We start from the raw sequence: 23,382 nt of genomic DNA on the forward strand, positions 1-23,382 counted from the left end.
AGATCAGTTGCACAGACCAACAATAGTGCAACATGTATTGACTAACCGGGTCATAGCAAAACCGTAAGTGCAGCATGCGCTAGCCGCTTGCTAACGTGACTCTCCTAAGAGTTTAAACAACAATATCATTCATCATTAATCCAAGCAATAAAAACAACGATAGACATTTAAATTTTTACACTCATTTAAGCAAGTATGTAGCTATAATCAGACATACAGGTTGTGGTTAGGAGACGCATGTTGTTCAAAATAAAGTGGGTACTTAACCATCTTTCACTGTCAAACGTTAAAAATAAATTTTAACCCCTGATTCTTCATATCTTCATCCTTTGGTAGTGAAAACAACACAAACTGAAAACACAGCGTGATACAATGTTTACACACTAACTAGCTGTGGGCAGGTCATAGTTTTCGTTTCTCCCGCAAGCAACGCTGGCTGTAGGCGGAGATTATTACGCAAAATGTTGTAAAGTGTGACGTGAATAAAGTCAGGCAGAAGATTCAATCCATATGACTACTCATTTCAGCGATTCAGAGTCGACTCCTTACTTTAGAAGCCAATAACTTTATTAATTGTGCACTTTTTGGTTCAACTACTTTGCACATTGTTTACATTGATGGACAGCTACATGACTCACTGCAATACAGGTCAGTTTCGATTTTATTTTGGATCTGTGTGGCTTTAAAGTTCTGTCATCATTTACTTGCTCTTATGTTGTTACAAGCCTGTATATATTGTTTTGATGAACATGAAGGAAGATATCTTGAGAAATGTTTGTAACCAAATCGTTTATGAGCCCCATTCACTTCAACAGTAGAAAAAAAATACTATGGAAGTAAATAGGGCTCATGAACGGTTTGATTACAATCATTCCTTAAAATCTCTTTCTTTGTGTTATTCATAACAAAGAAATGTATACAGGTTTGTAACAATATGAGAGTCAGTAAATGATGACAGAATTTTCATTTCTCAGTGAACTATCACTTTAATTTGAACAGAAACCATGCTCACTACAGTAAGCTCGTATTTTCAATGGTCACATTTAGAAAGACATATTAACAATCTTTAACATGTGAATCTGTCTGTTAAATTCAATTTAACCAAACAGCTGGTTTGCCAAGGTTTGTATTTTAGGGTGCAGGTCTTCTTGTCCCATGGAAAGTAGAATGCACTGAATAAGTTCAAATGACTTTGGGTATTTCAGATGTAAAGCATAAACAATCCGAACAGAAGGCACATTGCTTCAGGAAGGTAACATAGATTGTCACAATTTTCCCTTCAATTACTTTACCATGGGGTATAGTAGACAAATGCAGACTGTCAAGGGGCTGCAGAGTCGTCCCATCTTATTTATATTTATTTATATTTAACATGCAGAAAAAAACAACTGGTTAAAACGGAAAAAGGCAGAGGACTTGGCAACGCTACGTGCGGACAGCATCTCTGGTTAAGTTTTTACGCTTTATCTCTGGATTGAAGTCAAAGCTGAGTTGGAGAAAGATGTTATGTAGGTAATGGAAACACAATTTTCAAAAGGCACAACACTAATTATTACTTAAAGTAGCCTAATGTTTTAAAGAAAAAGTACACATAAACGCTGCAGAGCATACAGCGCGTGACCCCATTAACGTTATTTTAAGTAATATCAAGTTGTGATAACTTGATTTAATAAGTAGGGACAACTTTGGGGTTTACAGTGTACCGCAGGTCCCCACACTTCTTCCTCGTCTCTTACAGACACACAATGCTGCATGCTCCCTAAAAAAGCCAAATTGGGCTAACCAAATGTTAAATAAAAAAGAACCAATGGACTGCTGATTAGGTGTCTCATGGGCCGGTCTCTCTGGAAAAAACATCTTAGGATAACTTTTTTGAAAATGCAGTACATCGCAAACGCGACATAGGATACACTTGTGTCTCCTTGCCATGACTCCTCGTTCTGTGCCTCCTCACAGTGCAATTTAAAAACTTTAGCATCCTACAAGACGGCAGAGCTCGATCAGTTTCCTGGTCGTAGGCTGTAGAAGCGAGGAAATGAGGAAGCATATTGAAAAGCACCCGATACCCAACTGTAAACTGCAATCAGCTTGATTACACTTTTCTTCACTGCCAGTGTTGTAGTACTCGAGACTCGGACTCGGTCTTGGACTCGGTCTCGAGACCATATTTTAATGGTCTTGGTCTTGTCATGGACTCGTGAGCATTTTGACTCGGTCTCGACTCGTACTCGAATACATTTGGAATCAGACTTATTCTCGAGTCCACCCAAGTTCCTTTTAAAATATATATTACGGTTTCTTTAAACTGATGTAAGATTGACGTGAACAGTTATTGGTGATTTTTTTTCAGGCATCAGACTGGCGCAAGGTCAGACCTGAGGAGGTCATGGCAGTGCAATAAAACGCATCCATCCCGCTCACACGTTTAAGCATTAGATAAGCTGCTGTTAACCAAAATAATAAGACGGCAGCGCTTAAACACAGAGTGGCACTACACCACACCTTAGGCCACCAGTTTTTTTTTACATATTTAATGTATTTTCTGTTTGTATCTTAATAAAATAGATTAAAAAATAAATATGGATGGACATTAAAACTTCTAAAACAACAAGTCTGGTGGTGGTGGCCTAAGTCTTTTGCACAGTATAGCTTATGAGCAATTATCTTTATTTAACTAAATTATTTTGTTTCATAAATAATACATTTATTTTGTAAACTGGTATGCTGTGGTTTGTGTTACAGTGGACCTGTGTATATTGTAGGACCTAATATTATAGAGTGGAGATTTCAAAATCATTAAACTGAGGGTGACTTTGACATTTTTAACAAAACATGAATTGAGTGAGATCAGAAATGCCGTAGCACAGACTATGACCTCAGGTCTTTTCTCAGACCCAACTTTATGTGGACTCGGTCTTGACTCCGACTCGACCTCTTCTGGTCTCTGCCTTGACTCGGACTCAACGCTCTCTGGACTCGGTCTTGACTCGGACTCGAATGAGCTGGTCTCGAATACAACACTGTTCACTACAGTTTAAATTTTAAGACATTTCACTTGTTTCTCATGATCTTATTTTTTATCTAAAGGTATATGCTTAAAGCAACACTAAAGACTTATTGCTCTTTGCTCCCCCTACAGGTAAGAAGTGTAATTGTTCATTACCACTGTCGTAAATACTGCAGCATAGCTAGCTCTGATTGGATTGTAGGTCTGCCGTAAAGCAAATTTTTGTAGTTTTCACTCGAACTACAGGACCACTACCCGACGGTTGGAAACTTCTTTAGTGCGGTTTTGGCCGATAGAGGGCTGCAAAGCGAATGTGAAAGTGCCATTCACACTGTTTTGAGTGGATGAACCACTGAAACTTTTTTGGATACGTTATTTCCAAATAATTTCCAAATAATTTACGCATCCCAATAATTTTACTGTTAAAATGCCAAGAGTTAATGCTTGCGAATTCTAGGCAAGGGTGATAGTTTGAAAATGTTAGAACTGTTTAACTGGTTTGATTCATTTTTTTTTTTGGCAAAACATAATTTTCTTAAATACATGTGTTACATGAGTTTTCTTTTATTTTAAAATGTGGGAAAAATATTAAAAGAAAACTTTTGAAGTACTGTTCCAAAAACATTTCATCCTCACAAAATACACCCACAAAAAGACAATCAAATAAATGGTCTATTTACATAAAACAGTCATATAATCAGAGAATTAATAAAATCAGCATTCACTTTACAGACAATATATGACTATAAATATTTATATGGACAGTTGAGACAATCAAATTATGCATCTCCTCTTGTTTTACGTGTGGGATCTAAAGTTGTCCCTTCATAAATTACTTTATTCTTTATGCCATCCTGAATGACCCTCTGTTGAACTCGTAGCTTGGCATTATCATATCTGCAGTAGAGCCTGTAAAAAGGAAATAATTAAATAAATGGTTAAGTCTCAAAACCTGTCAGGTCATACTTTACTCTAAAATTAAAAGGAAAACTTATTTAAAAATATTGACAAAAAATATTGACAGTGACAGCTTCTACAATGAAACAACACACATTGGAAGACTATAAATCATCATGTTGTTTCATTGTAGCCACAAGGTGGTGATGAAGCTGCCACTGTCAATATTTTTAAATAAGTTTTCCTTTTAATTAGTGATTTTGGTCGTGATTTATTTTCTGATTTCTTGGTTTTGAATTTTAAAGAACAATATGGAGCATGGACTTATTAGTAAAGAAAACTAGAAATGTTGCCATAGCTTGGTAAAATGCTGTTTCATTAATCTGTTTGAGATTACATACCATGATCCCAATGTTGAAAGCATGAATCCTGCAACACCAACATCAAATGACCTCTTTACACGGCCTGTGAATTACAAGAAAAGTGTAGATGAAAGAAATGCTACAGATAAATTACAAAAAAGCATAATATTAATGTTGCGGTGACGGAATTTTCCAACCAGTTAATCAGCATGTGACAAACCTGGTGATTTCACTTAAAATTGTTTAAATGCAGTGCTTGTGTAAGCTGCGTTAAATCGCTTATGAATATGCATCCAATGTGACAGCAAAAAATGTTTTGCTTTAGTGTGTGTTCTGATGGAAGCCCGCCAGTCCCAAGCTGAGCAACTGGCTCTTCCCCTCCTGATGGGTTTTTTATTATTCTTAATGAAAAACAAAATAACAAAACAATCTCCTTTATATAAAACAGTATGGGGTGGTTTCCCGAACAAGGCTTGTCCTACACTGTAAAAAGTCATTCTGTAGGCTTGTAGATTTGATGAAATTGAATATGTAAACTTTATTTAATACAATTAATTTCATGTAGTTTGGTCATTTTGTTGTGTTAAAATTACTTAAAAATGACTGGAATTAAAACTACTTGTTTTTCTGAAGGATTTAGCTAGCCTATTCTTATGGTGTATCATGTAGCGAATACCGAATAAATCCAACGTAATACAAATTAGTTGTTTTAAATTAAAACCATTTCAGGTTGATATGTAGGTTGTGAGCGCTGAGCAGACGGATTTAGGAAATATAACTTATACATTCTTGACTGAAATGCTTTCAAAACTTTGAATTGTGGCACAGTATGTTTTTTAAACAAGAATCTGCAGTAGGTTCATAAAGATATCGTCTATTTAAACATTTCCTTCAAATTTTTGGCGATGGGAGCTCCAGATAATCAGCGGGCACTCAGCGCTCATACACCGGACAACAGCGCCTCACCTCGGCCAGTCTTGATGAAAATCATCACTGGCTGAGACGTCAATGTAGTGTTTATAAACTGTGGATAAAATTCATTTTGGGTAAATTTAACGGGCAATCTTTGGCCTTATAAGTCTATACGCAGTGTTTCTTTGTATAATTAGTTTGTAATTCGTAAATATTAATTACAATAAGGATTACAGTTTTTTTTCAGTCGCTAAAAAGCGTTTGTCCAATCAGTTGTCACATTTTCAAAACTCTAAACACAATTAGCACAGCATCGGTCTTTTGTGGCCATACAATTTATTCATTTCATGTCGTTTTCACACAATATGCAGTCATAAACACATTTCCACAATGCTTAAATTTTCTTAACAGACAAGCTATAGGGTACCTCCCAACAAAATTATGGATTGTTTTTGTAGTATTTACAAATGTTAACACACAACATTCCACAATAGCAAAAACAATATTCCAAACCTTAGATACAATATAAAAACCTTTATGTTGGGTAAATTGGGCCAACCCAGCTTAGGTTATTTTTTCTATTACATTGATACTCATACAGTAAAAGAAGGACTTTGAGGAGTGATGTTTTTGAAAACAGAAACAGACAAACACTGTAATGTCTGGACAAGGAAGCGTAAAAGCAAGGGGCACATGGAGAAGAGCTGGCCCAGTGAGAGGTGCAGTGAGAGATGCAGGTGCAGTGAGAGGTGCAGTGAAAGATGCAGGAGCAGTGAGAGGTTCAGGAGCAGTGAGGTGTACAGGAGCAGTGAGAGGAGCAGTGAGAGGTGCAGGGCAGTGAGAGATGCAGTGAGAGGTGCAATGAGAGGTGCAGGAGCAGTGTGAGATGCAGTGAGAGATGCAGTGAGAGATGCAGTGAGAGATGCAGGACAGTGAGAGGTGCAGTGAGAGGTGCAGGACAGTGAGAGGAGGAGGGACAGTGAGAAGAGCAGGCCCAAGGAGAGGGCAATGTAGAGGTGTAAGAATGCGTGGTGGTGGCATTCCAAGGGCTGCAAGAACAGTAATCAGTGATGAAATTCACTGATATCAGTAAGAGAGGCTGGTGAAAGAGTGCAGCCCAATTTTAGTCCGGCTTAGGTTATTTTTTCTATTACATTGATACTCATACAGTAAAAGAAGGACTTTGAGGAGTGATGTTTTTGAAAACAGAAACAGACAAACACTGTAATGTCTGGACAAGGAAGCATAAAAGCAAGGGGCACATGGAGAAGAGCTGGCCCAGTGAGAGGTGCAGTGAGAGATGCAGGTGCAGTGAGAGGTGCAGTGAAAGATGCAGGAGCAGTGAGAGGTTCAGGAGCAGTGAGGTGTACAGTAGCAGTGAGAGGAGCAGTGAGAGGTGCAGGGCAGTGAGAGATGCAGTGAGAGGTGCAGGAGCAGTGTGAGATGCAGTGAGAGGTGCAGGACAGTGAGAGGTGCAGTGAGAGGTGCAGGACAGTGAGAGGAGTAGGGTCAGGGAGAAGAGCAGGCCCAAGGAGAGGGCAATGTAGAGGTGTAAGAATGCGTGGTGGTGGCATTCCAAGGGCTGCAAGAACAGTAATCAGTGATGAAATTCACTGATATCAGTAAGAGAGGCTGGTGAAAGAGTGCAGCCCAATTTTAGGAGGTTGCCTACATTATACACATCTTTCAACAAACCAACAGGTAAGTATTGCATTTTACATGGATTGTTTCTCACTTGACATGTCAATAAGGTCATACAGTAATGCATATGTAAAAAATTTGTCCCTCTAAAGAATGCAACGTCTTCCACCCTCTTGTCAAAAATGACAAGATCAATACTGTAAAACTTTTTCTGTTCTATTATATTGTGTTTCTACTTTACCTCCTGTAGTCAAGAGTAAGGGGAAAACTGCTTTTTACTAGATTGCTTTTGAATTGTGAACATTGCTGTACATGTGGACATACAGTTCCCAACCAAGACATTTAGCGTAAAAACGTTGGATTGCATGTTTTGCATGCAAATACCTGTAAAACTGAAACATAAAAGTCTATGCAGTTTTTGTAATGTCAACAATAGCCAATATTTATAAACCTGGTGTACTTTGATTGACTGCATGTACCTTGTGAAGTGAAAAGAAGTGTTATTCTTTGAAAGAATAATTTCATTTTGAGTCAGATTTCCAGTGTTTTGGTAAAGTTATTGTGTGCAGAGAAAGATTTGTTCCATTTTGAAATGAAGAGTTAGTATTTATTTAACAAAATGTGTTTTTGAGAAGAAAATTATCCATTTGGCCAATTGTGTTTTGTAGGTGGAAGTCTGTGTTAAGTGTTTAGAAAAAGTATCTGAAGTATGGCTAAGCGCTTGTTAGCGATTGAAAAAAAAAACTGTAATATGAACTGGGTTTGGACGTAACTTCAGCTTTAGGACCTTAGGAGGTCGCATTTCTAGGATCCATTCGTCATTAAGACTGTCTTATTTCACAATATTAACAGGTTGACTTTTATTCTTAGTTAATCGTAAATTGTTGTAATATGCGTATGACTTGCGAATGTAATACTTGGTTAACTTAAACCAGGCTTAATGGCGTATGCAGTCTGCATATGTCAACTCCGCAGTCTGCAACCTTCGGACTCAGAAACGGCCTGCAATTGGTGGTCCAGCTGAAACTCATTTTAAGAGACAGAAAAACTGACCAATCATATTGTTCATCTGAATAGGTGGGTTCTCTTAATCCGCTCACTCGCTCTGAGGTTCGTATTTTAAAGATAAGTGTGACTTTACTGCGGTCTTTTTCAGTTTATTTAGTTTTGTGTTAACTAAATACACAAAGTATTCGATTAAAATGGTAATGTTAAACTATTCTCCACTGTAAATTAATTGTGTGTTCAATTGTGAATCCCTGCGTGGCTGACTGAATTGTTTGACAAAGGCATCTTACTGGAGTTTTCTGCTGCCCACCGAAACTTGAAGCAAAACTGAAGGGAAATGTAACGTTATTCATTTAATTCCACAAAAGGTGAGGAAGATATTAAATGTATACATTATCTTTTTAAAATGTTTAAGCTTTCTACATAATGTAAAATTAACATTATTATTATTATTTATTTTGCGACCTGTTAACTAAATTGTGTGTTCATGAAGGCCTGTACTGCAATTTCCTGCAGGCAACGTGAAACATTGTTGAGGGAGAACTTTATTCACAACAAAAGGTGAGGAATATTATTAAATAAATATATTGTATATATTAAATTGTGTATATAGTGTATGTGTTTGTATATACACATGTGAGTAAATTGGTTAACAAATAAATATGTGACTGGATCCTATGGTGTTACAGAAAAAAATGTAGGGAAAAGATTTGCCCTAATTATATAGATTATATATCTTTTCAAACATTTTTTTATATTATTTGTATTCTAATGGGAATTTATTATTAGTTTTCTTTAAAACATTTTAATGTACAAGTTTAATGTGTTGATTATTTCAGTATTCAAGCTGTATAAATTTATAAAGGTTTTAAGACATAATTGCTGTTTAATGTTGCAGGAGAATGATGAAGAGGCGGGACTTGAGCAGCTTGTGATGGCTGTAATTGTAAAGAATGGATCTTCTAGGAGTGGCAGCACAAGGGATGCTGGAATTGTTATCGAGGCCTTAAAGGTGTTCCCAGGGCATGCTTTATCCTCCTTGGATTGGATCTATGCATTGAATCTCCAGTATCCCAGGCATCTTTTCAGGTGTTTCAGAAACTTTTCTTGGAGCTGGATTCTTCAAAGTTTATAAACTGATTACAATACAGTAAGTCTAAACTGCTGTCTGATGTTCTGGGTGTGAATCAATGTAGCAGAACACAAACATGGAACCTTTCGTATTCAGGGAAATGTGGACGGTTTTCTTTAAAGACTGTAAAATACTTTTTGAAGTTTACACTGTTACAAATACACCATTAAAAATTAGATGCTTTCCTGCTTTTTTGACTGCAATAAAATAAGAATTGATTAATCTTTGTCTGTCATTCTGAAATCAGATATAATACTCATTACTAATAATAATATTAATGGATACATTTTAAATCATGATGTTAAATTAAAATAGTATAATTGAATAGTATTTTTGTATAGTGCTAGGTCTTTGTCCTGTATACCCAATATTTTGTTTAAATTTAAATTAATTTCTAATTGCAAATTGCAGTTGACCTTTTTGAATGGGTTTCTATTAAGGAGTTTATGGAGTAATTCTAACTCAATTTTTATTTGTTGAATTTAATTAATGATATTGCTTGTAATCTGTTGCCACACTTTTATTGAGTAGATATGGCATAATTTTTTTATTGTATAGTGCTAGTTCTTTGTCTAGTATACCTAATATTTTGTTTAAATTTTAATAAATTTTGGGACTTCCGGTTTAGCATCTGCCATGTGAGGGAGCATAAGTCGGGAGCTCCACAAACCAACTTTTAAATTTTGTTTTATACTTTGATACAGCACTATATATATCCTTTTTTCTTTTACATCTAGTTTATTTTTGATTACTTCACCTCTAGCAATAGTGTTTAAATCAGACGTATGAGTTCCAGCGATGTCTAAGACGCAACGACAAAAGAAGGCCGATTCGTCTGTTGCCGGCGGCGGCTCGCCTTTGGAAACTGTGGAACTTTCCACCCCTGAGGGCGCAGCGATCATGGGTGCCATCAACAGGCTCGAAAGTGGAATTTATGCCAAATTTGATGCGCACGCTGCTGAAATTCGAGGTGAAATTTCTCTGATACGAGAATAAATGCATAACACAATTTCATCTTTCAAAGCGGACCTCAAAACCCAGAATGAGCGCTTAACTAACCTGGAGACAGCTACCTCGGAATGGACGACAAGCCTTCACTCTCTCGAGCCTACGGTCGTCTCTCTCCAAAAAGAGGTCGCCTCACTCCAAGCTAAGTGCATTGATTTAGAGTGTCGTTCCCGCAGATCCAATCTTTGTTTGGTGGGAATTCCGGAAGGTTTGGAAGGCCCACAACCTACGAAATTCGTGGCGGATGCTTTGGCGGAGATATTTGGTCTTTCTGAACCTCCACTTCTTGCTCGCGCACATCGTACACTTGCACCGAAACCTGCGGAGGGTAGCCGACCGCGAGCCTTCGTAATTTGCTTCCATCGTTACAACGTCAAGGAGGATATTTGGCGAAAGGCGAGCCGTGGTGGGCAGCTTAAGTTCCGAGACAAAACTGTGTTCATCTTCCCGGACTTTCCGCCTGAGATTGCTAAGAAACGGGCTGCATACTACAACCCCAAAACAGAAAAAGTTGGGACACTGTAGAAATTGTGAGTAAAAAAGGAATGGAATAATTTACAAATCTCATAAACTTATATTTTATTCACAGTAGAATATAGATAACGTATCAAATGTTGAAAGTGAGATATTTTGAAATGTCATGCCAAATATTGGCTCATTTTGGATTTCATGAGAGCTACACATTCCAAAAAAAGTTGGGACAGGTAGCAATAAGAGGCCAGAAAATTTAAATGTACAAATAAGGAACAGTTGAAAGACCAATTTGCAACTTATTAGGTCAATTGGCAACATGATTGGGTATAAAAAAGCCTCTCAGATTGGCAGTGTCTCTCAGAGGTCAAGATGGGCAGAGAATCACCAATTCTCCCAATGCTGCGGCGAAAAATAGTTTTCTGAGTTTCTCAGAGAAAAATTGCAATGAGATTGAAGTTATCATCATCTACAGTGCATAATATCATCCAAAGATTCAGAGAATCTGGAACAATCTCTGTGCGTAAGGGTCAAGACCGGAAAACCATACCGGATGCCTGTGATCTTCGGGCTCTTAGATGGCACTGCATCACATACAGGAATGCTACTGTAATGGAAATCACAACATGGGCTCAGGAATACGTCCAGAAAACATTGTCAGTGAACACAATCCACCGTGTCATTCGCTGCTGCCAGCTAAAACTCTGTAGGTCAAAAAAGAAGCCATATCTAAACATGATCCAGAAGCACAGGCGTTTTCCCTGGACAATGCTCATTTGAAATGGACTTTGGCAAAGTGGAAAACTGTTCTGTGGTCCAACGAATCAAAATTTGAAGTTCTTTTTGAAAAACTGGGATGCCATTTCATCCGGACTAAAGAGGACAAGGACAACCCAAGTTGTTATTAGCGCTCTTTTCAGAAGCCTGCATCTCTGATGGTTTGGGGTTGCATGAGTGCGTGTGGCATGGGCAGCTTACACATCTGGAAAGGCACCATCAATGCTGAAAGGTTTATCAAAGTTCTAGATACATATGATCCCATTCAGACGTCGTCTCTTTCAGGGAAGACCTTGCATTTTCCAACATGACAATGCCAGACCACAGTGCATCAATTACAACATCAAGACTGCATAGAAGAAGGATCTGAGTACTGAAATGGCCAGCCTGCAGTCCAGATCTTTCACCCAAAGAAAAGATTTGGTGCATCATAAAGAGGAAGATGCGACAAAGAAGACCTAAGACAGTTGAGCAACTAGAAGTCTGTATTAGACAAGAATAGGACAACATTCCCATTCCTAAACATTGGTCCTCCTCCAGCTGTTCCTTTATATGCACATTTAACTTTTCTGGCCTCTTATTGCTACCTGTCCCAACTTTTTTTGGAATGTGTAGCTCTCATGAAATCCAAAATGAGCCAATATTTGGCATGACATTTCAAAATATCTTACTTTCAACATTTGATATGTTATCTATATTCTACTGTGAATAAAATATAAGTTTATGAGATTTGTAAATTATTCCATTCCTTTTTTACTCACAATTTCTACAGTGTCCCAACTTTTTCTGTTTTGGGGTTGTACGAGGTTAAACGTCTGCTGAGGTCCATGCCAGATATTAAGTACGGTCTAAAGGGCCTTACCGGTTTCAGAATTACAAAGAACAGCGCTGAACATTCGTTTGATACTCCAGCCGCGGCGCTGGCTTTTGTGAAACAACACCTATCACCTGGTTGAACACCTTCCTTCAAACGTGCTGGAGCTATAATGTCTCATTTTCTCTCGGTCAGAGACAATTGAAAGCACTTTATTCAGATGTGTGATTTAACATGTTAGAATTTATTCTTTGATTAGTTATCTTTTATACAAATATAGAGGATTATAAGTCTTATTTTATATGTATCAGAATACATTTGCTGTATTTGTTATTTGTTTGCGGAGATGCGTACGAGGTAAGAATCACAATAACTCGCACGCACATTGGGGTTTTTCCTCAGGGTAGCGTACGCTCCAGTTGGGGGAGTGTTAGCTTAGGTCAAGGGCGCTGGGTGGAGGGTGGCAGTGAGGGCGGGGGGCGGGTCTTTGCGCCAGGGTTCTTAAAGTTTGTAAATATGTTTGCGTTTCCTTGTTCATCTCATAAGCACACGACTGGGCCATTGATCCTTTGTATGGTTTCATACTTTTCTGGACTTGCTGATCCTTGCATAATTATTTGGGTTTTACATAATACTTTATTGGTCTCCTCTTTTTTTTCCTTTTTTAAATGATGGTGGTAGGGCTAATGAAGATGGTTCGGTGAGATGGGTCAGCTGGAACTGTAAAGGTTTGAATAATCCAGTCAAACGTAATAAGGTTCTAACTCATCTTAGGAAACTGAAAGCCAGTTTTGTGTTTCTTCAAGAAACTCACCTCTGTTCATCAGACCATTTTAGATAAAAAAAAGACTGGGTGGGTCAAGTCTATCATTCACATTTTCAGTTCAAATCTAGGGGCTGTGCAATTCTGGTACATAAATCCACGCCATTTGCCGGATCACAAGTAATTGCAGATCATAAGGGCAGATATGTCATTGTAACAGGAACATTGTTTTCAACCCCCCTAATTCTTGCTAATGTTTATGCCCCAAATTATGATGATGTTTCCTTTATGACGACCTTTTTATCATGTATACCTGACCTTCACTCTCATTCATTAGTCCTAGGCAGTGATTTTAATTGTGTGATGTGTCCACAACTTGATAGGTCCTCGAAAAAAGCTATACCTCTTTCAAAATGTGCAGCGATAATTCAATCGTTTCTACATAGCTATGGTATTCGTGATCCATTTCGCTTTATAAATCCTTCCGCAAGGAAATATTCATTTTTTTCGCATGTACACCATTCTTATCCACGAATTGATTATTTCTTTTTAGACAACAAACTTCTTCCATATCTGCAGAATTGTTCATATGAAAGCATAGTAATATCTGATCATGCACCAGCTGTTCTGGAACTTAGCTTTCCAAAAGCACCCCCAAAGCATCGTCAGTGGTCCTTTAACACTGGACTATTAAGGGATAAAGAATTTGTAAAATTCATTTCTTCACATATATCTTCTTTTCTTGAACTTAATAGTACTCAGGGTATGGCTTATTCTACCATTTGGGAGACCTTAAAATGTTATCTGCGTGGTTGCATAATTTCATACTCGTCTTCTAAAAACAGAGATCGAAAAAGGCAACTAGATGAATTGTCTAGTTCTATATCAGCTATTGACAGTCAGTACTCACTGAAACCGTCTCCCAACCTTTATAAAGAGCGCCAGATTTTGCAGACAAAATATGATCTGTTATCGACGGAAGAGGCTGAGAATTTGTTTTTACGAGCTCAACATAGGGTCTATGAGTTTGGTGATAAGACCGGTAAATTGTTAGCTTATCAAATTCGTAAATCGCAAACGTCACGCTTGATACCCCAACTTAAGCTACCTTCAGGACTTATTACCACTGACTATAAAGAAATAAACTCTCAATTTAAACAATATTATGGAAATTTGTACACCTCGGAATCTCCTCAAGATGTATCTGTCATGAAAACGTTCTTAGATAAATTAGATTTCCCCACTGTAGAGAAAAGTTTGTGTGATTCTTTAGATGAAGATATTACAATTGAAGAAATAGCTGATGCGATTGCGTCCTTAAAAACAGGCAAGACCCCTGAACCCGATGGTTTCCCGTCTGATTTTTATAAAGCTTTTTCTAAATTACTATGCCCTGTATTGCTCTTGGTTTTTTTAGAGAGTCTACAAAATTCCAAATTGCCCCCAACCCTCTATCAAGCTACTATTTCACTAATTCTTAAGAAAGATAAACCCCCCCTAGATTGCGGTTCTTATCGTCCCATTTCAATTTTAAATTGTGATTACAAGATACTAGCTAAAGTATTAGCCTTTCGGGTCGAAAAAACTTTACATGAAGTCATTTCACCTGATCAAACCGGTTTTGTTCGTGACAGACAGTCTTTTTTTAATATTAGGCGTCTTTTTAACGTTTTGTACTCACCTCATTCCAACAATGCTGAAGTTGTGGTCTCATAGATGCTGAAAAAGCATTTGACCGCATTGAGTGGGGTTATCTTAAGCCCAATTCTGGCATCTTTACACTGGCTACCAGTTAAATATCGCATCCAATTTAAAATATCACTAATCACCTACAAAGCTTTAAATGGCTTAGCACCCTCATATCTTAGAGAATTACTATCAGAATACAATCCATCACGCACACTACGGTCGCAAAATTCGGGCCTATTGATTATCCCTAGACTATCAAAAGTGTCTAAAAGTGGAAGATCCTTTTCCTACCTAGCCCCTAAGCTCTGGAATGATTTACCAACCGATGTCCGAGAATCAGACACAGTCGATCATTTTAAATCTAGACTTAAAACTTTTCTCTTCAACAAAGCATTTCGCATAATTTGTCTAGTAAAGGTTCTTAACTCGCAATAGTTATTTTCACGGAACAAAGCACTCACGGTCATAACACAGACCAACCAAATAAATAAATAAAAACCTTTTCTGCATGAACACTTAAAATGAATTGCATTAAATAGTTTGCCACCGTTTGCCACTGAACCTGCATTAACGACGACAGTGGGGCTTCCGGCCTTAGTCAAACGGTTTGGCACGTATGGTCGGGTTGCGATTTTGGTGCTTTCGTGTGTCTTGTGAATAGTATGCCATACAGACCCGTTTGCCACTGAACCTGCATTAACGACGACAGTGGGGCCTCCAGCCTTAGTCAAACGGGTTGGTATGTATGGTCGGGTTGCGTTTTTCGCGCTTTCGTGTGTCTTGTGAATAGTATGCCATACAGACCCGTTTGCCACTGAACCTGCATTAACGACGACAGTGGGGCCTCCAGCCTTAGTCAAACGGGTTGGCACGTATGGTCGGGTTGCGATTTTGGCGCTATCGTAAGTCTTATGAATAGTATGCCATACAGACCCGTTTGCCACTGAACCTGCATTAACGACGACAGTGGGGCTTCCGGCCTTAGTCAAACGGGTTAACACGTATGGTCAGGTTGCGATGTTTTTTTTTGGCGTTTTCTCCTGGTCCTGTAAATGGTATACAATATAGACCCGTTTGCCACTGAACCTGCATTAACGACGACAGTGGGGCTTTAGGCCTTAGTCAAACGGGTCGTCAGGTTTCATTTTCTCTTAAAGATCGGAAGGTGACCCTTATTTACCATATATACCCTCGCATTGGGCCCCCAATTTGCTAAATCCTCAACTGTGGATAACATAATTATGCCGCAATATTTAGTCTGTCTGGAACTAAGCTGAGTTAAACCACATCACTGTGTGACACTTCAATACATATGAACGGCCGCTAAGCTAATACGATTTTGTTTTTCTCTCCCTGTCTCGTCCTCGACCCGAGGACGAGACAAACAGACCCAGTCCCGGTAGATGTGAAAGCCGGCACACCTCTGATCTACTGGCTGTCCTTCAACGTTATGCCCAGCTGATACCTGACCAACGATCACCGGCAGAACCGCTTAATCTCCGCTAAATCTCCATTTCCGTTCTCCCAAGGGTTTTTCCCTCCTAGGACTTATTTTTCCCTCCTAGGACTTATTTTTCCTCGGATAAAAGCCCGGGGTTTTTTTTTCTCCTAGGGGGTTTTTTCACCCCGGGGAGGCAGCCTTTTTGGGCTTTACCTAGCTTCCTCCTCTATACGTTGCTTTAGTAATACGTGCAATTATAATATTGAGTCATAGCCGCAGCAAATTTAACTGCTCATGCTATCATGTATTTTGTTGTGCTATCTGTCGTTTTCTGTGCTTTTCACTGCTTCTATTTATGTAAAGCTGCTTTGAAACAATTGACTTTTGTGAAAAGCGCTATATAAATAAAATTGAATTGAATCTTATAAATGTTTTGGAGAGGTTTGGCTTTGGTTTAAAATTAATATCTTGGATAAAGCTACTTTATGCCACCCCCAAAGCATCTGTACGGTCAAACAATATTGTTTCAGATCCTTTTTCACTGTATCGAGGCACAAGGCAGGGCTGTCCCCTCTCTCCTCTTCTATTTGCTATTGCTATTGAACCTTTGGCAATTGCTTTACGTGCTGACCCAGAGGTGCAAGGTATTTTTCGTGCTGGGCTAGAGCAGAAGGTTTCTTTATATGCTGATGATCTTATTTTATTTTTATCCAATCCCCTAGTCTCAATCCCTCGAGTCCTTTCAATATTGGACTCATTTAGTACTTTTTCAGGATATAAATTGAATTTTTCCAAGAGCGAGTTATTCCCAGTAAACTCTGCTGCATTAAGTCTATCATATTCAAATTTCCAATTCAGAGTTGTTAACAACCAATTTAGATACTTGGGTGTCCAAGTGACTCGTAAACATGCTGATTTGTTTAAAACTAATTTTAGTCCTATATTTGATCTCACAAAATCTAAGCTTTTATCATGGAAACCCCTTCCTCTCTCACTGATGGGAAGGGTAAATGTGATTAAAATGAACATTCTTCCCAAGTTTTTATATCTATTTCAATGTCTGCCCATATTTGTTCCCAAGCCATTTTTCTTATGTTTGGAAAAATCTATCTCATCATTTATCTGGAATAACAAGCCAAGGCGAATAAGTCTAAAGCACCTTGTTAAGCCAAAAGAGGTGGGAGGTTTGGCTTTGCCTAACTTTCAAACGTATTACTGGGCAGCTAACTTTAGAAGCCTTCTGTACTGGCACCAGCATGATCTGCAACTGTGTAAACCTTACTGGGTGCAAATGGAGGCTGTTTGTTGTTCCCCAGTCACGTTGACATCTCTGCTCTGTTCTTCTATCCCCTCTACTCATAGTATCTCAATTAATAATCCAATTGTTAAACACTCTCTGAGGATTTGGACACAGTTCCGCAGAGCTCTAGAGCTTAAGGGTCTCTCTTCAGCTGCACCCATTACCAGTAACGCTTCCTTTCCACCCTCATTTTTTGATGGGGCTTTTAATATTTGGAAGTCTCAGTCTAGTTACAATTGATCAGCTATTTATCGATAACACCTTTGCCTCATTTGACCAACTTAAAGATACATTTTCTTTGTCCAACTCACATTTATTCCGGTATTTTCAAGTTCGGAGCTTTGCCCGTAAAAATTTTTTGGAGTTCCCCTCTGCCCCTCCAAGAGGTATTTTGGAGTGTATATTAGACCAGCATAAATGTATAAGAGGTTCCATATCAAAGATTTACAGTACAATAAATGACAATCAAACCCCATCTAGCAGGGCATTAAAATCTCTCTGGGAACAAGACTTGAGTATTGCGTTAGAAGATGAAACCTGGCACACTATCTTAAAAAGGATACATTCTTCTTCAATTAGCTCTAGGCATAGGCTTATTCAATTTAAGGTAGTGCATCGTATTCATTGGTCTAGGGTGCAACTTGGCAAGATATTTCCTGATTTAGACCCCACCTGCCCTCGGTGTGTTGCTGAGCCAGCCTCTCTTTTTCATTCTTTCTGGTCCTGTCCTAAATTATTAAGGTTTTGGGGAAGAATTTTTAGTTGTATCTCAGAAATTCTTACCACAGTAATAGATCCCAACCCATTGACAGCTTTATTTGGGGTCCTTCCGGATAATGTTAAACTTACAGCTTTAGAGAGCGATAATATTGCACTTTGCACACTGCTGGCTAGAAGACTTATACTAATTAATTGGAAGCTGCCATCTCCACCAACCTATCGTCACTGGGTTTTTGACCTACTTTTTGCCCTCAAACTGGAAAAGATTAAATTTGGAGTTAGAATGAAACCCGATCTTTTCTTTAAGTCTTGGAGCCCTTTTTTAGATTATTTCAAGGAGACAAACTCTGGATAAAACCCTTTGTTTTTTTTCTCTCTTTCTATGATTTATTTAGTTGTTTATATGTATATGCATATGTTACTATGCTTATGTTTATTTGTATACGAGTATCTATTATGCGTGTTTAATTCTTGTTTTTTCCCCTTCATTTCATTTTATAATATTCTCACACTTGTACTGTGCCTGTGATGCTTTTCATAATAAAAAAAATAATAATAATTTAAAGAGCACCTATTATGGGATACACGTTTTTAAACATCATTTTGTGTGTAAGTGTGTATTAGTACATGCTAACGATATTCAAAAAGTACATACCTCAAAGAAAACGATGACGCGAGTTATCGTCTCTAACGTTCGAGGACTACAAAAAACACTCGGATTGTAGGCAACAGTTTACTTCCTGGGATTAGTGACGTAGATAAGACCAACATTATCATAGTTCAGCCCTCTCTGCTTTGCTTGGGTACGCCCTCAAAGACGAGGGTGGGGAGCGCCGAGTCAGAAGAGAGCTAAAATGGCGGAGGTTGGGAGTCCCTGCTTTTACTCTGTTTGCAAACTCTTGTTTCATCGTTTAAGCGATTAAATCTCTCGAGTAGACGCTGTCTCTTTAGATGCAAGGGCAAAATAGCACTTTATGGACTTCCACAGAGGACATCATGTTTAATACGGTTCCGGAAAAATCCAGTCAGAAGTTGTTCACGGAGTTTTCACAATAACTGCTTCTCATGAACCGAAGCTGGATTTGCGCGACGTCTCCTCCTGAAAGTTGGATTACTGTGCACTTCTGGATCACAGGCTGTAAGTATTCACGTTTATTATTTGCCTTTTACTGTACATTACGTAACCGGTAACCGGAGATTAACATAATGTGCGTGTAGAGCTAAGCTTGCAAGCGAACTGTTTTGTGTTGTAATACTGTATTTCATAAACAACGTACCATATTTACACACGTGTATGTTGAATTATGCAGACTATCGTTTTTTTTATCGATGTTGGTTAAGACATGTTTACAAACTTGCTAAGTTACCAGCTTAACTGTTACCGGTAAAATTTGTTCTCATGATCAAACTCAAGAAACTCTAAGTACAGATGATTTGTTTAAAGTTATATGTATTTTACTGTTGTATTTACTTGAAGCTTTCTTAGATTTTGAAACGAAGTAAACACGTAATGTGTGTTGCTAATGTTGGGCCATGTAATATGTAATACATTAACGTTTTAATGAATAGTCTAACGATTTATAGTCATGGTACTCTATTGTTATAATATGTCTTTTTGACTGAATACATGTTTGTTTTATTTGTCTATATCTTAGGGTGTTTTCACATATACACTGTTTAGGTCGACCCAAATGACGTGTCGCTCCGAGTACGGTGCGTTTGGGTCAGTGTGAACACAACAGCCGCACTCGGGTGCGCACTAAACGACCGCTCCGAGACCGCTCTAAACAGGTGGTCTCGGAGCGGCTGTTGCCGAACTCTGGGGCGACCCACCTGTGGTGTGAACACTGCTGGACCTCGGGCCGAACCAAATACAGGAAGTTCTCCACATGTTTGAGCCACTGGGCTTTCGTTGTGACGTGAGCCGGGTGTTATATTGTGGGTTAACAACAAACAAGCCAATCCTGGTCCGTTGCATAGAGATTCGCTGTCTCCTTCACGTTTGAGCTGATGATTTTATAAATGCATAGCTGTCCTCCACACACAAATAGTGACATTACGGGCTTTTAGCAAACGGCTCCGTGAGAAAGGCTTTAATAGAACAGCTACGCAATTTCGCGTTAAAGCAAAGAAACTCGCAAAGACGTGCATCGTTTATCTCCACATCTTGATAGCTGCGCTCTCCCTGTCAAGCTGGTTGTCGTGGAAACGTGGGGGTGGTCATGAGACGGTAAGAGCTGTCAGAGACCAATGATAGCGCTGACCGTTGTCACATGGTGTACGGTGCGGCATTTCGAATAAAGTAAAAAATATATATATGTGAACACGGACCGCACTAACTGAAAAATGATACTATGTATTTTGGTGCGCTCCGAGGCCGCACCACGGTGCGCACCAACATATGTGAAAACAACCTTAGATTCACAGCTGGACACATCCTTCTACACTGTATGCAAACATGCAACATCATTACACACAGTACAAGGAGTCAGACTGGCATATGAGGAGCAAAGGTGTGTAACACAAATGATGTATTTAGCTAGTGAAACCACTACCAGTCTTAAATGTATAACTGATGATGACAAAGTTTTTTTTCTCTGCATAATCATAGGAACCCAGACAGTAGCATCGTTTCACAATGTTTCCATCACCATCATCAGTGGCTGCCTTTGCCGTCCGTAGACTGAGATTTCAGATTTGCAGCAAAAAAATTTGATTTTCTCATTTATTGGAATGCTATGCAGGTATTTAAGTATTTTAGTAACTGTGTTAAATAAAGTAGTATTTACTTTTACAATAAATTTATGCTTGCTTATATTTTTACAAGTTGTACCTTGCAGCCATCCATTACAATGTCACCAAGCCGTAACAAAAGCAGGAGAGGGAAAGTACAAGGCTATGTTCCCAAAACACACAAATGACATACCGTAAGCAGTAATGTTTTATTTCAAATACATTCATAATTAAAAACTTAATGTATGAAGCAGGGAAATAAATGATCAAAACAAAAGATTTATTGACTGCAATATTTCTACAGTTATGTGGATGATGTGATCAGGCTTGTGTTTGATGAGGTATTTGAAGATAAGCTGAAGGAAACCCCGATTCCAATGGACCTGGCATCACAGTTTGAGAAACCTTCAAAGGAGGACGTGATTGCATGCCATCTTCAGTGCAGGGGTCGTCGGAAGCCAACATTCCAATCAGGAAGCTCCAAGCATATCTGGAGAACAACACACGACAGGATGATAACCCTAAAGTGTCATCTTAGATAGCACTAGCTGACAAAGCTTTGATATGCCATTTATCTGAATAGATAGCTGTAAGAAGTGAATTGAACAATTTTTGAAACAAGAGCACAATATGGTTACTAAAGTATGTTTATTTGTATATTGTTTAACATTTAAATATATATTTGTAATAAATAAACTTTTGACTGACTACTATATTTTCTTTAAAGTTACATCTTTTGTTCTTTTGGGTACTTTGTTACTATAATAATACTTTAGTGTTATTGGTTTAAAAATGTAATAAAACTTAATCTAGTCCTGCGCCTCAAAGGCTTATAGTCGGTACAATAAATGTTCTGTGTGTAGGGATTTAGACAATTTGTGCAAAACCTGGATGATGAATCACGCAGGTAAGAGGCCCTGGAACATGTTGCATTCTCCTTAAAACCTAGTAAGTAAAAACATAGCACAGTCTTTCATAATAAAGTTTACCATAGTAAAATAATGTAGAACTAACATTCATTCCAATTAATACTTTCTTTGTGCTACATTTGGTGTTTCCATATAGTTTGCACAGTAAAATAGTATGTAAGCAGTATTTTATAATTAAGTTTACTATAGTAAAATAATGTAGAAATTACCAAGTGAAATCGTTTTATAATCATTTCAACAAATACTTTATATGTGCTACATTTGGTGTTTCCATATAGTTTGCACAGTAAAATAGTATGTAAGCAGTATTTTATAATTAAGTTTACTATAGTAAAATAATGTAGAAATTACCAAGTGAAATCGTTTTATAATCATTTCAACAAATACTTTATATGTGCTACATTTGGTGTTTCCATATAGTTTGCACAGTAATACAGTATGTAAGCAGTCTTTTATAATAAATTTTACTAGAGTAAAATAATGTAGAAATTACCAAGTGAAATCGTTTTATAATCATTTCAACAAATACTTTCTATGTGCTACATTTGGTGTTTCCATATAGTTATGTAGTACGTTATAATTACCTTTTGGATGTCTTTGCAACACATTTTCGTCTTCGTTTAGCATTCTGGCAGAGCTAAGGACACCTAAAAAAGTTAAATCCAATCGCATTCATTGACGGAGATCGTTTATATCGTAACGGCCTTCTGAACTCTCTGGATCGAGCTTGAAGTGGTAAGGCAGTACAGACACCATCGTTTATAGAGAAATATAACGCTTGTTTACGTTGCCTCTGAGGCTGTGACTCTCAGTCAGAATCTGTGTCAACCCACGCGTAGTCAGGGGCGTAACCTTTCAAACACACGCCGAACCCAGCTGACCAATAACAGTTGAGTAGTCATCTGACCAATCCGATTACACTAGACATTTTGGGAGGCGGAGACAGGAACTAAACCGAGCGTTTTCCAGACAGTGGGAAATCGGTGAGGTATGTAAGCAATTTATAAGACTCACAATGCATTAGTTCAAGTTTTAATAACATGTATGTACTATGGGATATTGCAATAACGTGCTAACGTGCCAATTTATTAGCATAATTGGTGCTCTTTAATAAATTTTTTAATTGCAAATTGCATATTGACTTTTTAAATAGGTTAATATTAAGGAGTTTATTGAGTAAATCTATCTCAATTTTTATTTGTTGAATGTAATTAATGATATTGCAACAATTTTATAGAGTAGATGGGGCATATTATTTTTTACAGTGTAGTTGGTCCCAGACTAAAATGCATGTTTGAGCGGACTTAATTTAAAAACGTATCAATGCCGCTGTTTTGTCTCAAGATGCACACCATTGATGTTTCTGTAAGGTATGTGTGTAAGAACAACTTAAATGTCAAAATATACAAATAAAACCTGTTTGGGAAACTGCCCCTATATGTATATTATAACAAAACGAGTAAGCATGCAGTGTTCACCTTTATTTAAAAAAATAGCTAAAAAACTTTAAATAAAAAAACATTATTTTGTGGATTTGGTATAGTAAAATGTGTTAGCGTGGTTTATGGTTAAAAACACATTATTTTCCACATATCGTACGTTTTTGTAGCTCCAGATTTCACACTCTTCCTGAAATGCACTGATTTGAAAAGCTCTGTCTCCCTGATTGGCCAGCTAATCTGTCAGTTGTGATTGGCCTGAATACCTCTGACGTCAGCCCATGGCTGGATGTAACGCTCTTTGACATGTTTGAAAGATTTGCGCACAATGCAATGCTA

The 23,382-nt window shown here is 38.0% G+C and overlaps 1 protein-coding gene and 1 long non-coding RNA gene across 4 annotated transcripts in view; both read right to left on the reverse strand.

Moving 5' to 3' along the window:
• Window positions 1-882: 882 nt before the first annotated feature.
• cox20 (cytochrome c oxidase assembly factor COX20) overlaps window positions 883-23,382 on the reverse strand; it is a 108,046-nt gene continuing 85,546 nt past the window's right edge. For 2 of the 3 annotated variants that reach the window (XM_073812657.1, XM_065290795.2), the window contains 2 exons: window positions 4,306-4,369; window positions 885-3,916 (listed from right to left, as the gene is read on the reverse strand). In XM_073812657.1, coding sequence (XP_073668758.1) covers window positions 3,787-3,916; window positions 4,306-4,369 — 194 coding nt within the window. In that variant the 3' untranslated portion in view covers window positions 885-3,786. Of the gene's footprint in view, window positions 3,917-4,305; window positions 4,370-23,382 lie in introns of all 3 variants that reach the window. The other variant, XM_065290796.2, reaches the window with a different exon arrangement.
• LOC135779900 (uncharacterized) lies at window positions 20,871-22,772 on the reverse strand. Its single transcript, XR_012335497.1, has 2 exons — window positions 21,563-22,772; window positions 20,871-21,165 (listed from the first exon to the last, which is right to left on the reverse strand). It is a non-coding gene; the product is annotated as an uncharacterized lncRNA (long non-coding RNA).

The sequence above is a fragment of the Paramisgurnus dabryanus genome, chromosome 19 (genome assembly GCF_030506205.2).
Source record: "Paramisgurnus dabryanus chromosome 19, PD_genome_1.1, whole genome shotgun sequence".
NCBI lineage: Eukaryota > Metazoa > Chordata > Actinopteri > Cypriniformes > Cobitidae > Paramisgurnus > Paramisgurnus dabryanus.